At 37.0% G+C, this 18,717-nt stretch overlaps 1 protein-coding gene and 1 long non-coding RNA gene across 3 annotated transcripts in view; both read left to right on the top strand.

Annotated features, from left to right (window-relative positions):
• slc39a11 (solute carrier family 39, member 11) overlaps positions 1–14,015 on the top strand; it is a 147,858-nt gene extending 133,843 nt beyond the window's left edge. Inside the window, exons 8-10 of the mRNA XM_081392232.1 lie at positions 11,240–11,338; positions 12,238–12,396; positions 13,284–14,015. Coding sequence (XP_081248358.1) covers positions 11,240–11,338; positions 12,238–12,396; positions 13,284–13,362 — 337 coding nt within the window. The 3' untranslated portion in view covers positions 13,363–14,015. The remainder of the gene's footprint in view (positions 1–11,239; positions 11,339–12,237; positions 12,397–13,283) is intronic.
• A 4,109-nt stretch (positions 14,016–18,124) lies between these two features.
• The window catches only part of LOC308706752, a 71,579-nt gene continuing 70,986 nt past the window's right edge, over positions 18,125–18,717 (top strand). Inside the window, exon 1 of one of the 2 annotated variants that reach the window (XR_014032085.1) lies at positions 18,125–18,583. This is a non-coding gene — a long non-coding RNA (uncharacterized lncRNA). The remainder of the gene's footprint in view (positions 18,584–18,717) is intronic. The other variant, XR_014032086.1, reaches the window with a different exon arrangement.

The raw sequence follows: 18,717 nt of genomic DNA, 5'->3' as shown, positions 1-18,717 counted from the left end.
ACTCTTATCTATCTAGGATTATCTATCTAGTATTAAATAGATACTGTACTTTTATTTCTAGATATTAAACACACTCCTGATGGCCTTGCCTTCCCGTACAGTAAGTCTGCTTCATTATGAGTAAGCAAAGCTCTGGGCTATACCATCTTTGAAGCAAACTAATGGGAAATGACAAGCCAGCACAAACACTATGATCACCATCTTAAACTCGCCAGTGCACATTTGTGTTAATATGTAGTGAAGATCAAGAAGAAAATAATATCTAATAAAGCTTTGTGTTTGGTATACTGTACGTGTGCTTGTTTTTAAATGATGTCAGCTATAGGCAACTAGATTCCTCTTTTTCTCTGTATTACACAGGGTCCCCGCGGGTCCTTAAAAAGTCTTAAAACGTCTTAAATAAAATATACGTTTTTTAAGGTCTTAAAATGTATTAAATTTCACAAATTTTTGTAGAGTGGCATTAAATTTCATCTGGGCGGCATTAAATTTCATCTGGCGGAGTTTCTCCTTTTGTCGGGAGAAACTACCGGTATTTTCCATTTCACCAGTGCACGTCCCTGTCTAAAGACAGTAAAAAGTAGCGTGTGCCTATTGCACAGGCATCACACACCATTTAGGGGGCAGTGTTTTCCGTAGGCCTGTCATAGAAACAGACGAAGAAGTTTAGTGGCAGACGCGAGCTAAGATAGGGAAGTGCAAATTTAATGATAACTGGCTCAACGATGAGAAATATAGCGGCTGGTTACAAAAAAACGGCGGTATACGAAGTGCGGCTGCAAAGCCCTTGACGCGCATATGAAAGGGGAGAAGCACAAGCGCGATAGTCCAGGCAACAACTGTCCCCATTCAGCTGTTTGCCTACATCGAGATTTTTTATCCAAAAAGTCAAGGATAGTCTATCTACATACGTGACTTTCACGTTTCCATGGTAATCAGTCACCCAAATGCACGCAACCGCGCGGCCGCGCCGAATAATTTTCATAGAGGTCGCAATGAGTTCAAAACGGCAAAAAAACTCTTCACTCCTTATTCACAAAAAAGTCAAGCACTGCAAGTAAGTTGTCATCTATAATTCATGTGGTATTCGAATTGTGTTGCAAAATGCGGATAACTCAGCCTATTTCTCTTGTTGAATAATTAACAAGTTTTGTTGTAAATTTAAAATATTCACTAACTGTTTTTATTCGTAATATCTTTTATTTTCACAGATATATTATCGAAGCCCTTCAAATTAGAATAAACATGGTGATTGTTAATGCTGAATTTGTATTTTCATGCATTAACAGCCACTATCTGCTTGAATCAGGCAGTAATGTAAGGTTAGATTATGTTTACCATAATTTGTTTACACTTTACAATTAGATAAAATTTGTCTACGTTTGTCTAAAAGTTGTCTACAAACTAAGTTCTCTTGAAAAAGCCTAACTAGAAAGTTTGAAGTAGTTTTAAAAGGTTTGCAATTGGAAAGTTTTAGTAAGACTCTGCTAGGCTACTAAGGAAATGTAATTTTGCCAAAATAACAACTTTTATTTTAAGTAAATGTTATTTTTTAAATCAGCTTAATTCAGTGTGATTTTACCATATTATCATGCTTAACACTGATCATTTGAATAATTGTAATGCAATGATCAGATGCAGATATCTAAATCCGAGAATATAACGTTAGGTTTGGGCGGTTGGCCAATGGATTATTTATTTTTAACAGTGGATTCGAGTGACTAAGTGCACCAGATTAATGAATTTATCTTTAAAATGTACAAAATTTTCTTTTTATTAGCTTACTTTATTAACTAGTAAAATACATGATCAGGATTTTACCATAAGTATATAAAGTATAGTATACTTTTTTTATAGCCTATAAAGTATACGGTATACTGAACATCTGCATTTCTTTCTTTCTGTTGTATTGCTTTAAAAATAAATAGCATTTTAAGCCAATTAAAGGTGCTGTATGTAGCTTTTCAACCAAAACGAATAATTTTTTTATTGCCTGTGTGTGAAGGGGTTGTAATCTCACATTAAAATTATCCGCTTTGCGGGTTTTGCTATTACCTCTGAAAGCAAGTATTCTTATTTTTATGTGAAGGTCCCGGGTCGGATTTACCGCCAGTGACGTCATCTGCATGCGCGCTCCCGAGCCTCTCGCCTCGTCTAGCCTACTGACTTTGCACTCAACAGCGACGACACGGCAACTTATTACATGGACTAATGACTTATGCAACTTATGACATGTCTGAAAACACTAAGAAACGACCTGCTCCCAGCTAAACACCAACTCCAACACAAACTCCACATATTGATAAAAAACAAAAAGTTTTTTCTGCTGAAGCTCGTAAGGCCAGACGTGAATCGGATGAACTTCGGGTAAAAAACACGGATCAACATCGGCAGGGCATTTGAATAATGGAGAAACCTTATCTACAAACCTAGAATGTACATTTCCTGAAGAAAATGTGAAGTAGTGCTTGCAGTGGGGCAATTCCACGCAAAACTGTCACATCCATAACGCCAACTCAATACCATGGCATTGAGTTGGCGTTATGGATGTGACAGTTTTGCGTGGAATTGCCCAGTGGCAAAATTTGGCACGGTTGATAGGGTTCCATACTTATCATGGTACGAGCATGGAGCATTAGTTCAACGTCAAGCTGATAAAAGTAGCCTATTATTTTAACGTTGCAGTGGGAGTTTACCTGAGTTTCCAGCATGTTGTGTGATGCTTTGTGTGTTACGTCCGGTTGCGTCTCAGTCTGGCCGGTACCCACAGTGCTCGCTCATAAATTCGAGCACGCGCTTGTAAACTTATTGGTTGCAATCTGAAACATCACAGCTAGAGGCCGCTAAAAACTACATACAGCACCTTTAAGGAAAAACCTGTCAACAAGCCTGAAAAAAGAATTGGTAGTTATTCTGTCCCCCTCACTTTTGAAATGATGGCTAGGCTACGGCCCTGAGGCTAACATTACAGCCGCGTTGGTGTCTTTGGGGCACCATTTTACATTCTCCCCAACTAATACACTGAAGGCTGAAATGCTGTGGGTTTTGCACACGGTTAGCCGACATCACTCCTATACATCCAACGAAGACATGAGCACTTCAGGGCAATGTTCCCTGAGGAATGTGCAAAAACATTTAGTCGTGGCAGGGACAAAACCTCTTCTCTTACTCGATTTGGACTTGTTCAGTACATAAAAAGGGGATTTCATTGTCATGTTTGACGAAAGCATGAATTGGACCACCAAAGGCTATTAAGACTTGTTTGCACTGTTGCTCAAATACAAATGTGCTTTGTTAACCTGAACACCCTAGAGTGTCATTTTTATATATATATTTTTTCCATGGTAATGGTCTTAATTTTTATTCTTGAAGGTCTTAAAAAGGTCTTAAAAGTCATTAAATTTGTTGATCAAAAATGTGCAGATACCCTGTTACAGAAGCGTGTGTGTGTGTGTGTGTGTGTGTCTGTGTGTGTGTGTGAATCTCTTTATCTGCTTCATCCGTTCAGGATCATAGTACACTCTTCCACTAGGAAAAATGTTTATTAAAAATTATGTGACTGTGACTGATTTTTATCATTTATCTTGTCAGCATTTATCCATCTTTTAAAGCATCATAATATGCATGTCACTCCTATATGATAAAGCTGGAGTGTGGAAACCGCTTAAAAAGGCAATAACCTAAAAATAAATAAAAATACTAATTATAAATAAATGACAAACAATGAGTTTCTACACTTGCACACACTTAAATGACTTAATGATCTGTTTAATAATAATAATACAAAAAAATCGAATAGTGTTGTCACGATACTAAAATTATGACTTCGATACGATACCAGACCAAAATACCTCGATACCGATACTGAATCGATACCACGGCAAAAAAAAAAACTAAAACAGTAAAAGTAATTGAAAAATATGACAGAACTTACAAATCATTGTTTTCTAAATTCATTTTAAAAAGCTAAAAACTCACATGACCAGCATGTTCCTGCCCTGCTTTATGACCATTCCCTCCCCTTTATTAAAAATAATAATAATAATAATTACATGTCAGTGTGAACGTCCTTACCGAGATGTTTGCAACAATCACATTATTATCAATCATGCTAACATTTACAAACCTTTCACAACTCTGAACAGGTTGGGATGACCAAAATCTTATTTCATGATATGAGTCATTTAATATTTTTTAAATGTAATTTTATAATTATAATATAGATATTTAATTTAATTGTATCTTTGTTATTAAAAATAAGCAAAAAAGAAAATTACAAACAATATGACAAATACTATAAGAGACAAATAAAATAAACAGTGCTTAATTTCTTTTTTGAAAGCTAAATAGACCTTCTGTAGCTGAAAAAATAAGGTCTTCACTCTATAAATTAACTATAGACTCATTCTTAAGAAATAGATTAAATTTATTCAGTCAAGCATTGGGTGACTTGTCTATTTTCTTTTGTTGTTGGATTAACATTAATCACACAGAATATTACGCTGCCGGTCCGGCCCTTTAAGACCTGCACGTATCCAATACATTGGAACATATACGATTTCTTTTACAAACGGTTTACATTCACTAAAGACATACCCGACTGTGTTTACGTGAATACTCGCCAGGACGTGCATTTTTACATATCATTTTGACTATTCAAACCTAATAGTCCGCGAAAGAGAACTGAAGTCGCGATCGTATGCTTTCTTATTTTCTCATGCATAAAAGTTTCTTTGTCAAGTGCTGCTGCGCGTATATATTTTACTGTTCTGCTACAGTTGTTTAGTGAATGTAAATGTCCTGACTCCTGCTGTCACACAGCTACGCAAATTAAGAAATACTGCTCTTATTATTTAGAGTACTGTCACTCTTAAAGTACCGGTACTAATAAAAGTCAATATCGTATCGTTTTTAATAGCAGGATATCGCGATACCTTTCTAGTACCGGTATATCATGCAACACTAATATATATATATATAGGGCCCTATCTTGCACCCAGCGCAATTGACTTTGTACACCGATGCATGTATCATTCCTATTTTGCACCCGCGCACAGCGGACTTTTCCCTCCACAGACGCACGTCGGTAAATTAGGGAATGAACTTGCGCTCCCGGGGCGGTTCAGGGAAAAGAGGAGGTGTGTTCCGGCGCAAACGTTCCCTGGTGCTATTTTGCAGTTTCAGAAAACAATTCCTCCACTGACCAGGAGAAACCTCGTCTAAAGTCAGTGGCGCGTTATTCAGATGCTATTTTAAGGGCGCATAATGTAGCGTGTGCACAACACACACTTCGCAGCAGTTCTCATTTTTAGAAAACCATACATTATTACAAGGAAAAATATTCCACACGAGGGAAATCATTGTGGTGTCCATGAAGATGTGAAAAAATAGGCATAAATCTAGCTTACACATTTACCCAAATTATCATACGCCTGTTTAACCGAAGCTAATCTGTGTGTGTTTCTCCATCCCCAATGTCACTTCTCTGTGTTTTACAGCCCTGAACAATAACTTTTAGCTGGACAATAACTTTATCCTAGAGCTGCTGTAAAGCCAAAACAATCTCTGTTACTGTAATTTCCTATTATGTTATGTTTCACAATATTACTGTTTTTTTTTTGTTTGTTTGTTTTTCTGGTATACAGTATATATATATACTGTATATAGCCAGTAGAACACATGAGCTGATAAGACAGTTCAGTTAAGAGTGTGTTATAAAATGTTTTAGCACACTTTTCCCACAGTGCCACTGCAAGTGAGAAGCAGCGGGTATACGCTGGGTACTGGGGTCAAAGGTCACTGGAAAGCCATAGTGATTGGTGCAGATGGTTTTGGGGATTTTCCCTCATTTCGCCCAGATCCCCATGCTCTTCCCAACACACAGATGCCCATTCAGGGCAGACCCCCATGACGAGGGGGGGCACCAGAGGCCCTTTGTGCCCAGAGAGGAGCTCTGTGGTCAGACACTAGACCCACTGTCTTCCCTTCTCAATGGAGGCTTCTTCATGCTTTTGCAATAACGTTGGAATGCTTCCCTTTATGTTTTTTTTTTGGGGGGGGGGGGGGGGTTGTTTTAATACAGACGTCTGAACCGACACACACACTGTATCACAAATCCCACTAATCCCGCTTCGTTTTACTTTACTTTTAAGCTTGTGTACTAAGCGAAGAAAGGGAAGTGTTGGAATGGCATTGTGCGTTGTGAGATCTCCACCCTGTTGAGAGCTTGTGGTTCACTGAAGCCTGTCCTCAGAGGTGAACACACACTCTTCACACACAGAAATAGACCTGCCTCAGAGGAGTGAAATATGCCAGAGGAGAATTCCTGGGGATGGGAAAACATGTTTCTGAAACGCTGAGAAGGGCTGTTGTTTCCACACTGTGTGAACGAGTTCACGTCGCCCTTCTCCAAAACCTTTTTTCTTCAGTCTTTCATTATGCCACACCACAGCTTCTCCTGTCTCATCCTCCCTTCATTTCTCTTCCTCTGAGAGTCAGCATGAAATGGAAATTCACCCTGTTTATTTTCTAAATGCATCTTATAGATGATCTTCATTCATGCATGTTTCATTTTTAAATAAAATATTCAACCTCATAATGTTTAATGCAAATCTTGACTGAACTTATATTTCTCATAAAGAAATAAAGGCTTAAATGTGTGAATAGTTAATGCTTTTTTTTGTTTGTTTTTTATTGTATTTTTTATTATATCTCTTTAAAAAGAGATCAAACTTAAGTCTGTGCTCCAAAACATTTAAGATTTATGACTGTTTAAGTTGGAAATTACACTTTCCATGCTCAAGTCCATGCTTAAAAAGTGAATAAATGGATTATAACTACTGCATAAATATAATTTAGTGCCATAAAATCCCCTATACAAATGCAAAATATTAAATAAAAATATTATCAAACTAAATAATAGTAATAAAATAAAAAATTGGTCATTTTTGACCAACACCCAAAAAGTACCAGGGGATATGAGTAATATATATACATATACAGTACCAGTCAAAAGTTTGGAAACATTACTATTTTTAATGTTTTTGAAAGAAGTTTCTTCTGCTCATCAAGCCTGCATTTATTTGATCAAAAATACAGAAAAAAATTTAATATTGTGATATATTATTACAATTTAAAATAATTGGTTTTCAATTTATTATACTTTAAATTATCATTTATTTCTGTGATGCAAAGCTGAATTTTCAGGATCATTACTCCAGTCTATCACATGATCCTTTAGAAATCATTCTAATATGATGATTCATTATCAAAGTTGGAAACAGTTCTGCAGCTTAATATTTTTTCATAACCTGTGATACTTTTTTAGGATACTTTGATGAATAAAAAGTAAAAAAAAAAAAAAAAAAAAAAGCAATTTTTAAAAAAATAGAAATCTTTTGTAACAACAATATACACAATAATTTGGGGTCAGTAATTTCTTTCTTTTTTGTGTGAAATAAATCAATACTTTTATTCAGCAAGGATGTGTTAAATTGATAAAAATTGATAGTAAAGAATATTTTTATTATTAGAAAATATTTTTTACTTTGAATAAATGCAGTTCTTTTTAACCTTTTATTCATCAAATATATTAGGCAGCAGAACTGTTTCCAACACTCATAATAAATCAGAATATTAGAATGATTTCTAAAGGATCATGTGATAGACTGGATGTCACTGGAGACTGGAGTAAGATGCTGAGAATTCAGCTTTGCATCACAGGAATAAATCATTTTTTAAAGTATATTCAAATCGAAAACTATTATTTTAAGTTGTAATAATATTTCACAATATTACTGTTTTTTTTTTCTGTATTTTTGATCAAACAAACGCAGCCTTGATAAGCATTAGAGACTTCTTTCAAAAATATAAAAGTAATGTTTCCAAACTTTTTACCTGTACTGTATATGTGTGTGTGTGTGTGTGTATATATATATATATATATATATATATCAAATTTTTTGTTGCATGGAAAGAATATAGACATGCGTTTGGATCAGCATTTTGAATCCATTCTCTTCTGTCCTTCACTTGTGTTTTGTCTTCCTCAAAATCTCTAACATCATTGAAAAATGAACGATTTAAAAAAAAAAAAAAAAAAAAAAAAACCTCATAAAGATCCACCCCTAAACTAACCATCACTGGTGGGTGCATAAGCAGATCATATACAAATTCATATGAATTGGCTTCAATTTGCCAAAATGTAAAATAGTTATGAATTGCTATGAGATTGTGTTGGAGGAACAGACCAAAATTTCCAGCATTAAACTTGGACGAAGAGCATTTGGACCAGTTTAATAGCACTCTGTCATTTTGTAGCTTGACTGTCCTAGTCCTCATTCAAGTGCATTATGTTGAAAAGTACAGCCAGAATGTTCTTCGTTTGAATCAGCAATCTGTTCTGTTGGGTCTTTGCGTTCTGTCTCCCTCAAACTCTCCTTCATCATACGGGTGCTGTAAGCCTTTCCGTGACTAGCTGTCATTAATCTGACTTCTCTGGGGCCGAACCTTGAGCTCATGCCAGCAGGAGAGATGGAAGAAGGCAGTGAAAGAGTGAAGGCTGGTGAAGAGGGGAACTCAAAACAGAGCAGCTTTTCTTGCTTCGGTTCCGGGAACTTCCATTACGACGTGGAGAAGTCTAGGCCAAACAAACAGCTGCTTATCAGACCACCCTCAGAGAAACACACACTCCCACTGACTTCACACAACTCCCCAGAGAGAATCCTAATCATCCTCCAGCGCTTACCGCTAATGAAGTGTTGATCTAACGCGCACGTTTAGAGTAAATGCCCGTTCACACTCGCATGTGACATTAATCCGGATACATTTGAAAATGCAATGTCTGGTTAGGACATAATATTCTCCTTGTATGTTAATGCGTTCTCGTTTTGTTGTAGCTCAGTCATGGTGTTAAGGTCCTTCAACGCTATCTCACGACCGAAATTAAAATTAAAATAATGTTTAAGTTTGCGTGCGATCCATGGAAGCTGGAGAGAAAAATGGATTTGGAGGGACACAAAGTAAATAATGACAGGATTTTGGGGTTTTTCTTCAACGCTATCTCACGACCAATTTGTACGAATTCGTACGATTTGTCTAAACCCCAGTGATGTGTAGGTTTATGTGCGGGGTCAGGGGTAGGTCCTTCGTATGAATTCATACGAATTGGTAAACTCGTAAAATATGTACGATTTAGCAAAAATCGTACGAATTCATACGAGTGAGGTTGTATGAATTTGTACGAATTAGCCACCTCGTAAACAAAAAAAAAAAAGGATTTGGAGGGACACAAAGTAAATAATGACAGGATTTTTTATTTTTTTTCAACGCTATCTCACGAACAATTTGTACGAATTCGTACGAGGTGGCTAATTCATGCGATTTGTCTAAACCGCAGTGATGTGTAGGTTTAGGGGCGGGGTCTGGGATAGGTCATTCGTATGAATTCATACGAATTGGGCAACTCGTAAAATATGTATGATTTAGCAAAAATTCCACTAATGCATCATCAGCCCTTTTCACACAGAGATTCCGGAAAATATACGGATAATGTGTCCCGCAATCATTTGATTTTGGTTCATTCACACTGCCAGCGATTTTCCGGAATCTGTGCGCGCGTTCACACACATCCCGTAAAGATCCCGTAAAGACACATGACATTGATGTGACGTAATATCTCAGCAGCGTCTTAAGTTTGCTTATGAGCTGCGATTTCTCTCTCACGAAACCACACTTGTGCTTTTTTTTTTCTGATTCGATCATAAACTAGCGCATCCCGTACCGTTTCACTTGCTGGCGAACGTCGTCATCACTACGACACACTCCTTACGGCATTGATTACGGCTTTTGTTCACACAGAGCGCGTTCCGGGACTGATCCCGGCAATGTAACTAGGTCCCCATCCCGGGATCAATCCCGGCATCAATCCCCGGATGTGTTTGCTTTCACACAGAAGGCACTCTAGCAATTTTACACCAATTTCCCAGGATCAACGCGATGTGTGAAAGGGGCTATCTAGTCAACAAATTAATTACCATATAATGATATGAAAGCATGTACTGTAGTGTAATTCTGCATCTGAAGTGTCCCGCTCTCAGCCTCACGTGTCAAAACAAACTCCATGGCTTTATTTCGCCTCTAGAGGGCGCTCTCGTACTGTATAATCACAGAAAACTCTTCTCAGCCGCTCCAGTAACGGACCCAACCCGGAAAAACTATCACTATGGATTTTTGCCAATATCTTATTGTTCCAGCAATTGGTTATCGGTGCCAATTAATTAGCAAAACCGATCAATCGGTCGACCTATAGACCATCTAAAGGATTAGTTCACTTCAAAATGATAATTCTGTCATAATCTACTCACCCTCAAGTTGTTTCAAACCTGTATGCATTTCTTTCTTCTGCTGAACACAAAGAAGATATTTAGAAGAATGTCGGTGGATGGACCCCATTGACTTCCATAGTATTATTATTTTTTTCCTATGGAAGTCAATGGTCTCCATCAACTGTCTGGTTACCAACATTCTTCAAAATATCTTTTGTGTTCAGCAGAAGAAAGAAATGCATACAGGTTTGAAACAACTTGAGGTAAACAACTAACACTTTATGTTGCTGCTCCCCAACAGACACTCTACTGACTATAAGTAACTTTGCAACTACATGTCAACTTATTCAACTAACCCTAACCCTTACACCTAACCCTAACCTAACAGTCTACTAACACCATAATGAGAGTTAGCTGACAGGTTTTTACATGTTACGCATGTGCAGTGAGATGATTTAAGCATGCTGATATTTCATTTTGGAAAACACTAGTGTGGACAAAGAGCATTTTGAAATGAAAACAGCATTTTCAAACGTATTAATTCAGATGAAGCCTAAAAGGCTCGTCTCACGGTTTGCGAGAAAGTTTCATAAAGGATTATCCAAACACAACAGTGTGATTCCAGACGTAGTTCATGCCCCATCCATAACCCGTTTTTTCTGGAGTTCTTGTGGTACGGCACACCCATATGTTGCACTTCAGAAAGCCTTGATCTGACTGAAGCGGAGAGCTTTCGTCAACAGTCGAGTCTCAACCCTGGCACTCTCTACGCTGTGAAACCTCTCGCTGAGATAATGTGTGAAGTTAAGAGAGTGGAGAAGTTACAGCGTGTCAGAACCACTTGGAACAGTTTGCTGCAATGCAACACCAGATCTGTTGAGAACTGATGTAGTGATAATGTCTGTTTCTTTCAGAAATCTGGCTATTGGCATTGGCATTCAGAATTTCCCAGAAGGCCTTGCAGTGAGTCTCCCGTTGCGGGGTTCTGGGGTGTCCACATGGAGATCCTTTTGGTGAGTCAAGACAAATGCACATTCACATCCAAAACCTAGTGATCAGACGAACCTTACCTGGATGGGGTATTGAGGCGTCACGGCATACATTATTACACTTTCAATGCAAAGGCTGCTCCAAACTATTTAGACACCTTCATTTGCAATGCAATTTGCCAAACTGACACTTATTGGCCAAACAGCAAAAAAAAAAAAAAAAAAAAAAAGTTTTAATTGAAAAAGGGCAAACTCACACTTATTGTCCAAACAGATTTACATTATTTATGTATTTTTTATTAAAAAGGCCAAAATGACACTTATCGGCCAAAAAAATATAAAAAAAATAATAATTAATAAAAAAAGGCTAAACTGACACTTATCAATCAAACAAAAAAAAAGAAAAACAAAAAAGAAAAAGAAAATTAAACCTAAAAAAGGCCAAACTGACACTTATCGGCCCAACAGAATTTATATATAATTTATAATTTATTTAAAACAGAATTTTTAATGAAGGGCCAAACTGATACTTATTGGCCAAACAGAAGGAAAACAACAACAACAACAACAACAACAACAAAAAAACATAAAAAAAGTCAAACTGACACTTATTGGCCAAACAGAACAAAATAAAAATAATAACAATGCCAAACTGGCACTTATCAGCCAAACTTAAAAATAATAATAAAAAAAGTCCAAATGTCAGCCAATATATCTGAACTGGCGATATGTTGGTTGGCCACTAGTTAGGATGCTGTCTTAGAAGGAAGCTGCAGCTCTCTTGGTTTTGACACAATGCCACAGTCACAGACATTTATTGAGGTCTACTAGTCTTAATGTATTCCTAATATATCCTCAGCTCTCAGTGATGTCTGAGAGATTGAAACCCCTGTTTGTTGTAACGTTCGGTCTCTCGGTCTCAGGTACGGGCAGCTGAGTGGGATGGTGGAGCCTCTGGCGGGGTTGTTAGGGGCCGTTGCCGTGGTGATGGCGGAGCCGTTGCTACCCTACGCTCTTGCCTTCGCTGCAGGAGCCATGGTGTATGTGGTGGTGGATGACATCATTCCTGAAGCTCAAGTCAGGTGAGTACCACAGTAAAAGTACTGGAAGAGAAGGTCTGCAGATGTTCATATGATAATAACGAATAAATGTAAAAAAATAAAAACGGCCTCTAAAAAAGCCTTAAAGGTGCAGAGTGTGATTTTTAGCAGCATCTAGAGGTGATGTTGCGAATTTCAACCAACAGAAGTTACGGTGGCCGACAGGAAGTGATGTCGTTGTCTGAGACAGCAGAGAAGAGCCAGTTCAGCAAAGAGGTTTAAAAAGATAAATTAAGAAATTAGGTTTACTTGATTATTCAGTAAAACAATGTTATTGCGAATATTATTGTTACTTGTTCATCATTGTGTCAGTGTTTTATTCGCTGACTTTAGTTCGCTTCTCTGCACGAATACCAGCATAGTGATGAAACGCGTTTGTCCGCTCAGGGCCACTGTAGAAACATGTCGGCACATTTCAGTGTAAGGAGACCCACTGTGTGTGTACTGTAGATAGAAATGGCTCTTTCTAAGGTGATAAATACATAACGGTTCATTATGTAAGGTCTTTATACACCACTGAAAACATAGGTATGTATATGATATTGCATTTCTGTCAACAGATCCTCCTAAATATTACACAATGCACCTTTAAAGAGGCTTTGATATTAGTGGACATTTGCCATTTTTTATTATTGACATTGACTTTTTCTGTTTAGCCAATAAGATTCTGAAGCGGGACTTTTATTTTGATAGCTCTGCACACAGACTTACTGAATGTCCTTTTTTGTTTACAGTCTACTTTTTATTTAATTTTTTTGTGTGAAAAAATGATACAGTATGCTTACATATATAATGTAATTATAATTGTCTGTGTGTTTGTGTGTGTGTGTGTGTGTGTGTGTGTGTGTGTGTGTGTGTTTCTCTTACAGTGGGAACGGTAAGCTGGCCTCGTGGACATCCATTCTTGGCTTTGTCGTGATGATGTCATTGGACGTGGGCCTTGGCTGAGCCTTTTCATTGGTCGAAACTTCGAATGTCACCCGACTGCACTGAAATAAAGTGACCAAAGCAGCCTTTTCCTGGTGTTTACTGTAGGTTTACTATTCAATGGAATATTTTTCTACGTATTTTATGTAATTTTTATTTGTTTTATGAATGACTCGCGGACCACATTTGTTTAGACGGCAAAAAAAAAATGAATTGCAAAAACTTGAATAATGATTAAAACTTGAATGAATGACTTAAGGGGTAGCTCAGGTGTGTGTGTGTGTGTGTATGTCTGTGTACATGAGAGCTTCCTGTCATTAATATATGGACCGTATGTTCTCAGTATCGATGTGCACTCATTTGAATGAAACGCAATGATAACTCGGCTCATAACCTTCTTGAGTAATGCATTGTTTTTTAGCTAGTCTTTCCAGTCAGCCAGTCACTTTCAAGTTATGAAATTAAATAAGGTTTTTATTTTACAGCATTTTCTTTTCAATTGCTGATAATTACACATTATATAATGCAACACAAGTAAGGTAATATGCAACACGTGTGAATGAAGATGTAAAATTGTTTTTTTCATTTGTTCTACACTGTGTGAAATACATTGAATATTTTCATTTGATTGCTTAAATAAGGAGAAAAGAGTAATAAACTGATTGTCTAATTCCTCTTTTGTCCTGTTGTTTTGTTCACTTTCTGGCACCAACTGTAGTTTGCATCTGCCTATCATTTTAATATCATGAGATTTAATGTAGATGTCAGGCCTATTGAGCTGGTTCCTTCTGTTTATATTGTATATATGCGCACATGGTTTTTCATCATGTCATCTTTCATAAAAGGCAGAATTAAAAGCTCTAAAAAGAGTAATAAATATTATTAATTTTAATTTATGTGCAATATAACTTTATTAGCAACCAATAAACCAATATTTTCTCCCAAACTATCCCCTAATGCTGACAGATTGTTTTTTCTTTCTTTTTAAATATAAGTTTGTCTTTATTTTAATATCAACTGCTATAAAATGCAAGATAAAATCGCACAAATAAGTCCCAAAAGTCGGTAACATGTTTGTAAAAATTGCAGCCTCCATAGAAAATGAAAACTGCACACATAATTTGTCGTTTTAACTGCTGAGGTTTGACATTTCAACATTTTCTGCATGGTTGCTAATTACTTCAGATCCAGTTTTTCTATTCATGGAAAGAGGCGATGAAAAAGTAAGTGTTTTAGTAAAAACAGCATATTAACTATGAAGAGAATCTGAGGAAAGCCAGTGTTTTCCTCTTGAAGTTCAGCGGCTGATCGTGTGGTTTCCTCTTGCGAAGTGGTTCATCCACAACATGAGTGTATTTATGCAAAGTCTGTTTCTTGGTCTAAGTTTTATAACGCACATTTACTTCTTAGTCCGTCACATTGTTGGATTATTCTATAAGGCAGCCAAATAAATCGAACATCAACTCTTTTCTGCGTAAGCTTCTTACAGAGCTCATTGCATTTATAAGGCTCAGACATTGTATTGTGGCAGCAATCTAGAAAGCTTTTTCTGTTTGGCATGAGAACCGCAATGGATTTGATTCCAGCCCCAGATGAGACTACTCTTTTAGATTAAGCCTAGACGGATAAGAAGGTCGCAATCAATACTTCATCACATTAGAAGCCTTAGTTAAAATATTTCATTGGTGATCCGTAAGTCTTTGAATGGGAGTGAGAGCGACTGACTGCTCACGCCGAGCCGACCTTCATCTGTCTTTTGTTGAATCAATAGATCTCTGTTCTGAATCTTAACTCACGTGAACTTAGTTGGAGCTGGTCAATGTATTTAACAAAACTGACTCTGTCCGGAAAGTTAAATCAGATATTATTAAAGAGGACCTATTATGCAAAGACTTGCTTTTAGGCTCTACTAAAACAGGTTTTCATGCTTTATTTTCCCCATATTCTCTATTGTTGCGGCTCCTCTCTTCCCAGTCTGTCAGTACCGCTCAGGAGTGTGTTTCCCGTACAACGCCGTAAACTCGCTGCTTCACTACAATATACGATGCATCGTTGAAGAAATCAACTAGCTAGTCACGACTGTTTCCGGAAACCATAATGTCGCAAATTGGTCGTTCAACCACGTTGGTTAATGATGTCAAGCAGGTGGTGGAGTAATAACTTCTTTTAATGAATCTGTTTGAGATCGAATTAATGTGAGATGGTTGCTATAAATTACAGACATGACATCTGAGGACTATTTCTCATTTTTCTCAGTTATTTTGCTTTATTTCCAGATTCAGTCATTGTTCTTACGTACTAGAGCACATGCGCACTCTTCAAAAATGATGCTTTAAATCTCTTGACAAACCAAGGACGTAAATGACATTTGTATGTATTCTAAATAAAATATATAGATTGTACTGAATGCTTCTTTTGCTCAAGATGAGGATTTATTGAGTCCACATGTCATGCAAACTAGAAACTCTGCTTCTAACCACAGGTCGAGAGCTGACGCTCTAAACACACAACTTTGCGATGCTATTTGCGAATGTTTGTTAGAACGATGGTTTCGGGAAACACGGACTCGTTGAACTACTTACAATGGGACTTGCGACCATATTTGGCTAACGATGCTTTCGGGAAACGCACCCCTGTGTAGTTCCCGTCTCTATAAAGCCCCTCCTTCTGAAAAGCACACTGTGCTCTGATTGGTCGGCTGGATCATTGCGTTGTGATTGGTTGAGCGCTTCGAGTGTGTTTGGGAAATGTCCCGCCCCTTACAATAACCGCCAGTTTCAACACAATACTAACTAACTCAACCAGGCCCCACCCCTTTATTCTGCGTATGAATTATTCAAATGAGGAATATTGTGACGTGTTCGTTCCCGGAAGAAACTCAAGACTACAATGGAGGCGTTTCAGGAGTTCAGAAACACTGACACTGATATAGAGAATAAAACTTTGCAGAGCTTTTTCACGCTCAAACAACATTACACACTAAAGAAAGATGAACATGTAAAAACGCATAACCCTCTAAAATGAACTACAGTGACTGAGTTTGTCATTTAAATGCAGTAAAGCTCTGTTTTGAGTAAACGACACACAACAGCTGTTTATGAGCTCTGCAGTCGCCGCTCGACTCTCATAACCCTGACCTAAATAATGAAGAAAGAGCCCTTTTTCTGGTGTTTTTCACATAACCTGGAAAAGTTAGCTGAATAACTTCAGTCACATGATCTGTGCCACTGAAGTGGTTTTGGTTATGGCATGTGTGAAGGAATGTGTTGGGGTTAAACAGAGAGACTGCTCACAATGTCTTTGTGTTTCAGAGTCTGACTCCCGGTCACGCAGTAATGCAACTTGGACAAGCTCACAGCCCAGAAGTATGTGTGTGGGAGAGCGTGCATTATTCAATACATCTTCTCTTCAGACCTCGTCTGCACTAGAACTCATATTCATTTCAATATAAAGGAAAGAATTCTAGCAAAACAGAATATATACAAATCTTAATATTTAATAAATCCCAAATATGCAGTTATTGTGAATATACTGAATAATTGACGTGGACATTTGACATCAAGAATCTACACTCTTAGAAGAAAAGCTTCTATATGGAAAGGGTTCCGTCAGCACTTTTTATGGATTTTGCTTTAATTAATTGTAAAAAACAAAAAAACAAAAAAAAATCTCTTTTAATTAAATTTTATGAATTAAACTGCTCATAAATACTTTATCACAAGACAAAACGAAAAGAAAAAGAAATAACTCATAAAACAAAAGTATAATGCAATACTTTTAGACATGTATCCCTATTTGGGATCTTTTTAGGGTTCTTTAAAATTGAGTCAAGAATAGGGTAACCTTTTGCATAGAAATTTTAGGTTAAAAAGTATTTGCATAAGGGAAACTGGATGGTTTTATATGCTGTAACTCACAATTTTGTTTTCTTTTTAGTTTTACGAGTTGGTTTTAATGGTTTTAATGGTCCTGCAGCATGAAGATTCATTTTAAAGTAAATGAATGGTAATACTTTAGGGTTCAATAGTTGTTTATTAGCATGCGTATTATATTGGCTGTTTATTAGTACTTATAAAGCACATATTAATCCCTAATTCATATTCTACATGCCTTAATCACCCAATACCTAAACTTAACTTACTAACTGTTAAAAAGGCAATAATTAGGAGTTTATTAAGGCAAAAGTCGTTAATACAATAGTTAATAGTGAGAATTGGACCCTAAACTAAAGTGTGACCAAATTAATTTGTTAAATTTTTTGTAGTCTCTCAATTAATATGAATTGGTCAAAACTGTATTTACATCAAGAGTCAGATTTATTAAATGAAATGAGTTCATTGCACTTAATAGACAAAGTTACATGAACTCAATAACTGATTATAAGCAGAACTCAAACTGTAACAGTTACAGCAGATTTCTAGATCCCAGCATGTTTTGCTTGAAGGAAATTAAATGATATTTAATGTGTTTTAGCTATAGCAGATAAATAAATGAGTGTAGAGTTAATGTTTTTAAATAGAATGGTTTTAATCAATGCAGTTAAGTTTCAGCAACGTAAAATAATTGAAATATTCTTTTAATGAAATAAGTTCATAATGTTCATAATATATATAATGGAAACTTGTTTTAACACAGAATTAAAATGTATATCTAAACCAATTATGAGATAAAAAGTCACAATATTCCGTGCCATGAACAAGCTTCCATAAGATATAGCCATCATTAAATGTTATATATCATATTTATATAAAAGAATATCCTACAAAACTACAAGTCCCATGATGCAGTGGTGCGAGTCTGCGCGCGTGTGCGCGCCTGTGGAATGAAGGGCGCACTTGTTGAGTTTGGGAACTTTCAGAAGCTTGAACTTCTCCCTTTGGACACAGCGGAGCTCTCTGTATCACCAGGCAACATGGATTTAGGCTTGCTTTGCTCTTCGACGACTATGTTGCTCGTGTCGAAATGCTTGTCAAAGTTTAAATTGAGTGTCTTTAGTGTTTTGCTGGTTAGACACCGTTACAGCGCGCGAGTCATAAATAACACTGACTGCAATGATGAAGCGCGACCTCTCTGAAGACGCGCGGGGAATGGATTGATATTGACACATTTGACGGTAAATCTGAATGAGAGAGTTGTAAAGACAGTGTAAAGGCGCATTTGAAGGAGCGTGTCATGACACAATGGGACTCTTTATGGACTATCAGTGGACTGTATATGAGTGGAGAAGATGTGCTCCGCCAAGGTAAGAGCTGTGTCAGTATTCCCTCCTGAAAGACACTGTTAGAACTACAGCTGGATCTGATGCTGAAAGAGTCACCTCGACTTTGATTCTTCACGTCAGATGACACTGTGTGTGTGTGTGTGTGTGTGTGTGTG

The sequence above is a fragment of the Scardinius erythrophthalmus genome (genome assembly GCF_964197995.2).
Source record: "Scardinius erythrophthalmus genome assembly, chromosome: 18".
In the NCBI taxonomy this organism is placed as follows: Eukaryota; Metazoa; Chordata; class Actinopteri; order Cypriniformes; family Leuciscidae; genus Scardinius; species Scardinius erythrophthalmus.
Note: the sequence above shows the minus strand (reverse complement) of the source record. Positions and strands in the feature narration are given on the sequence as shown.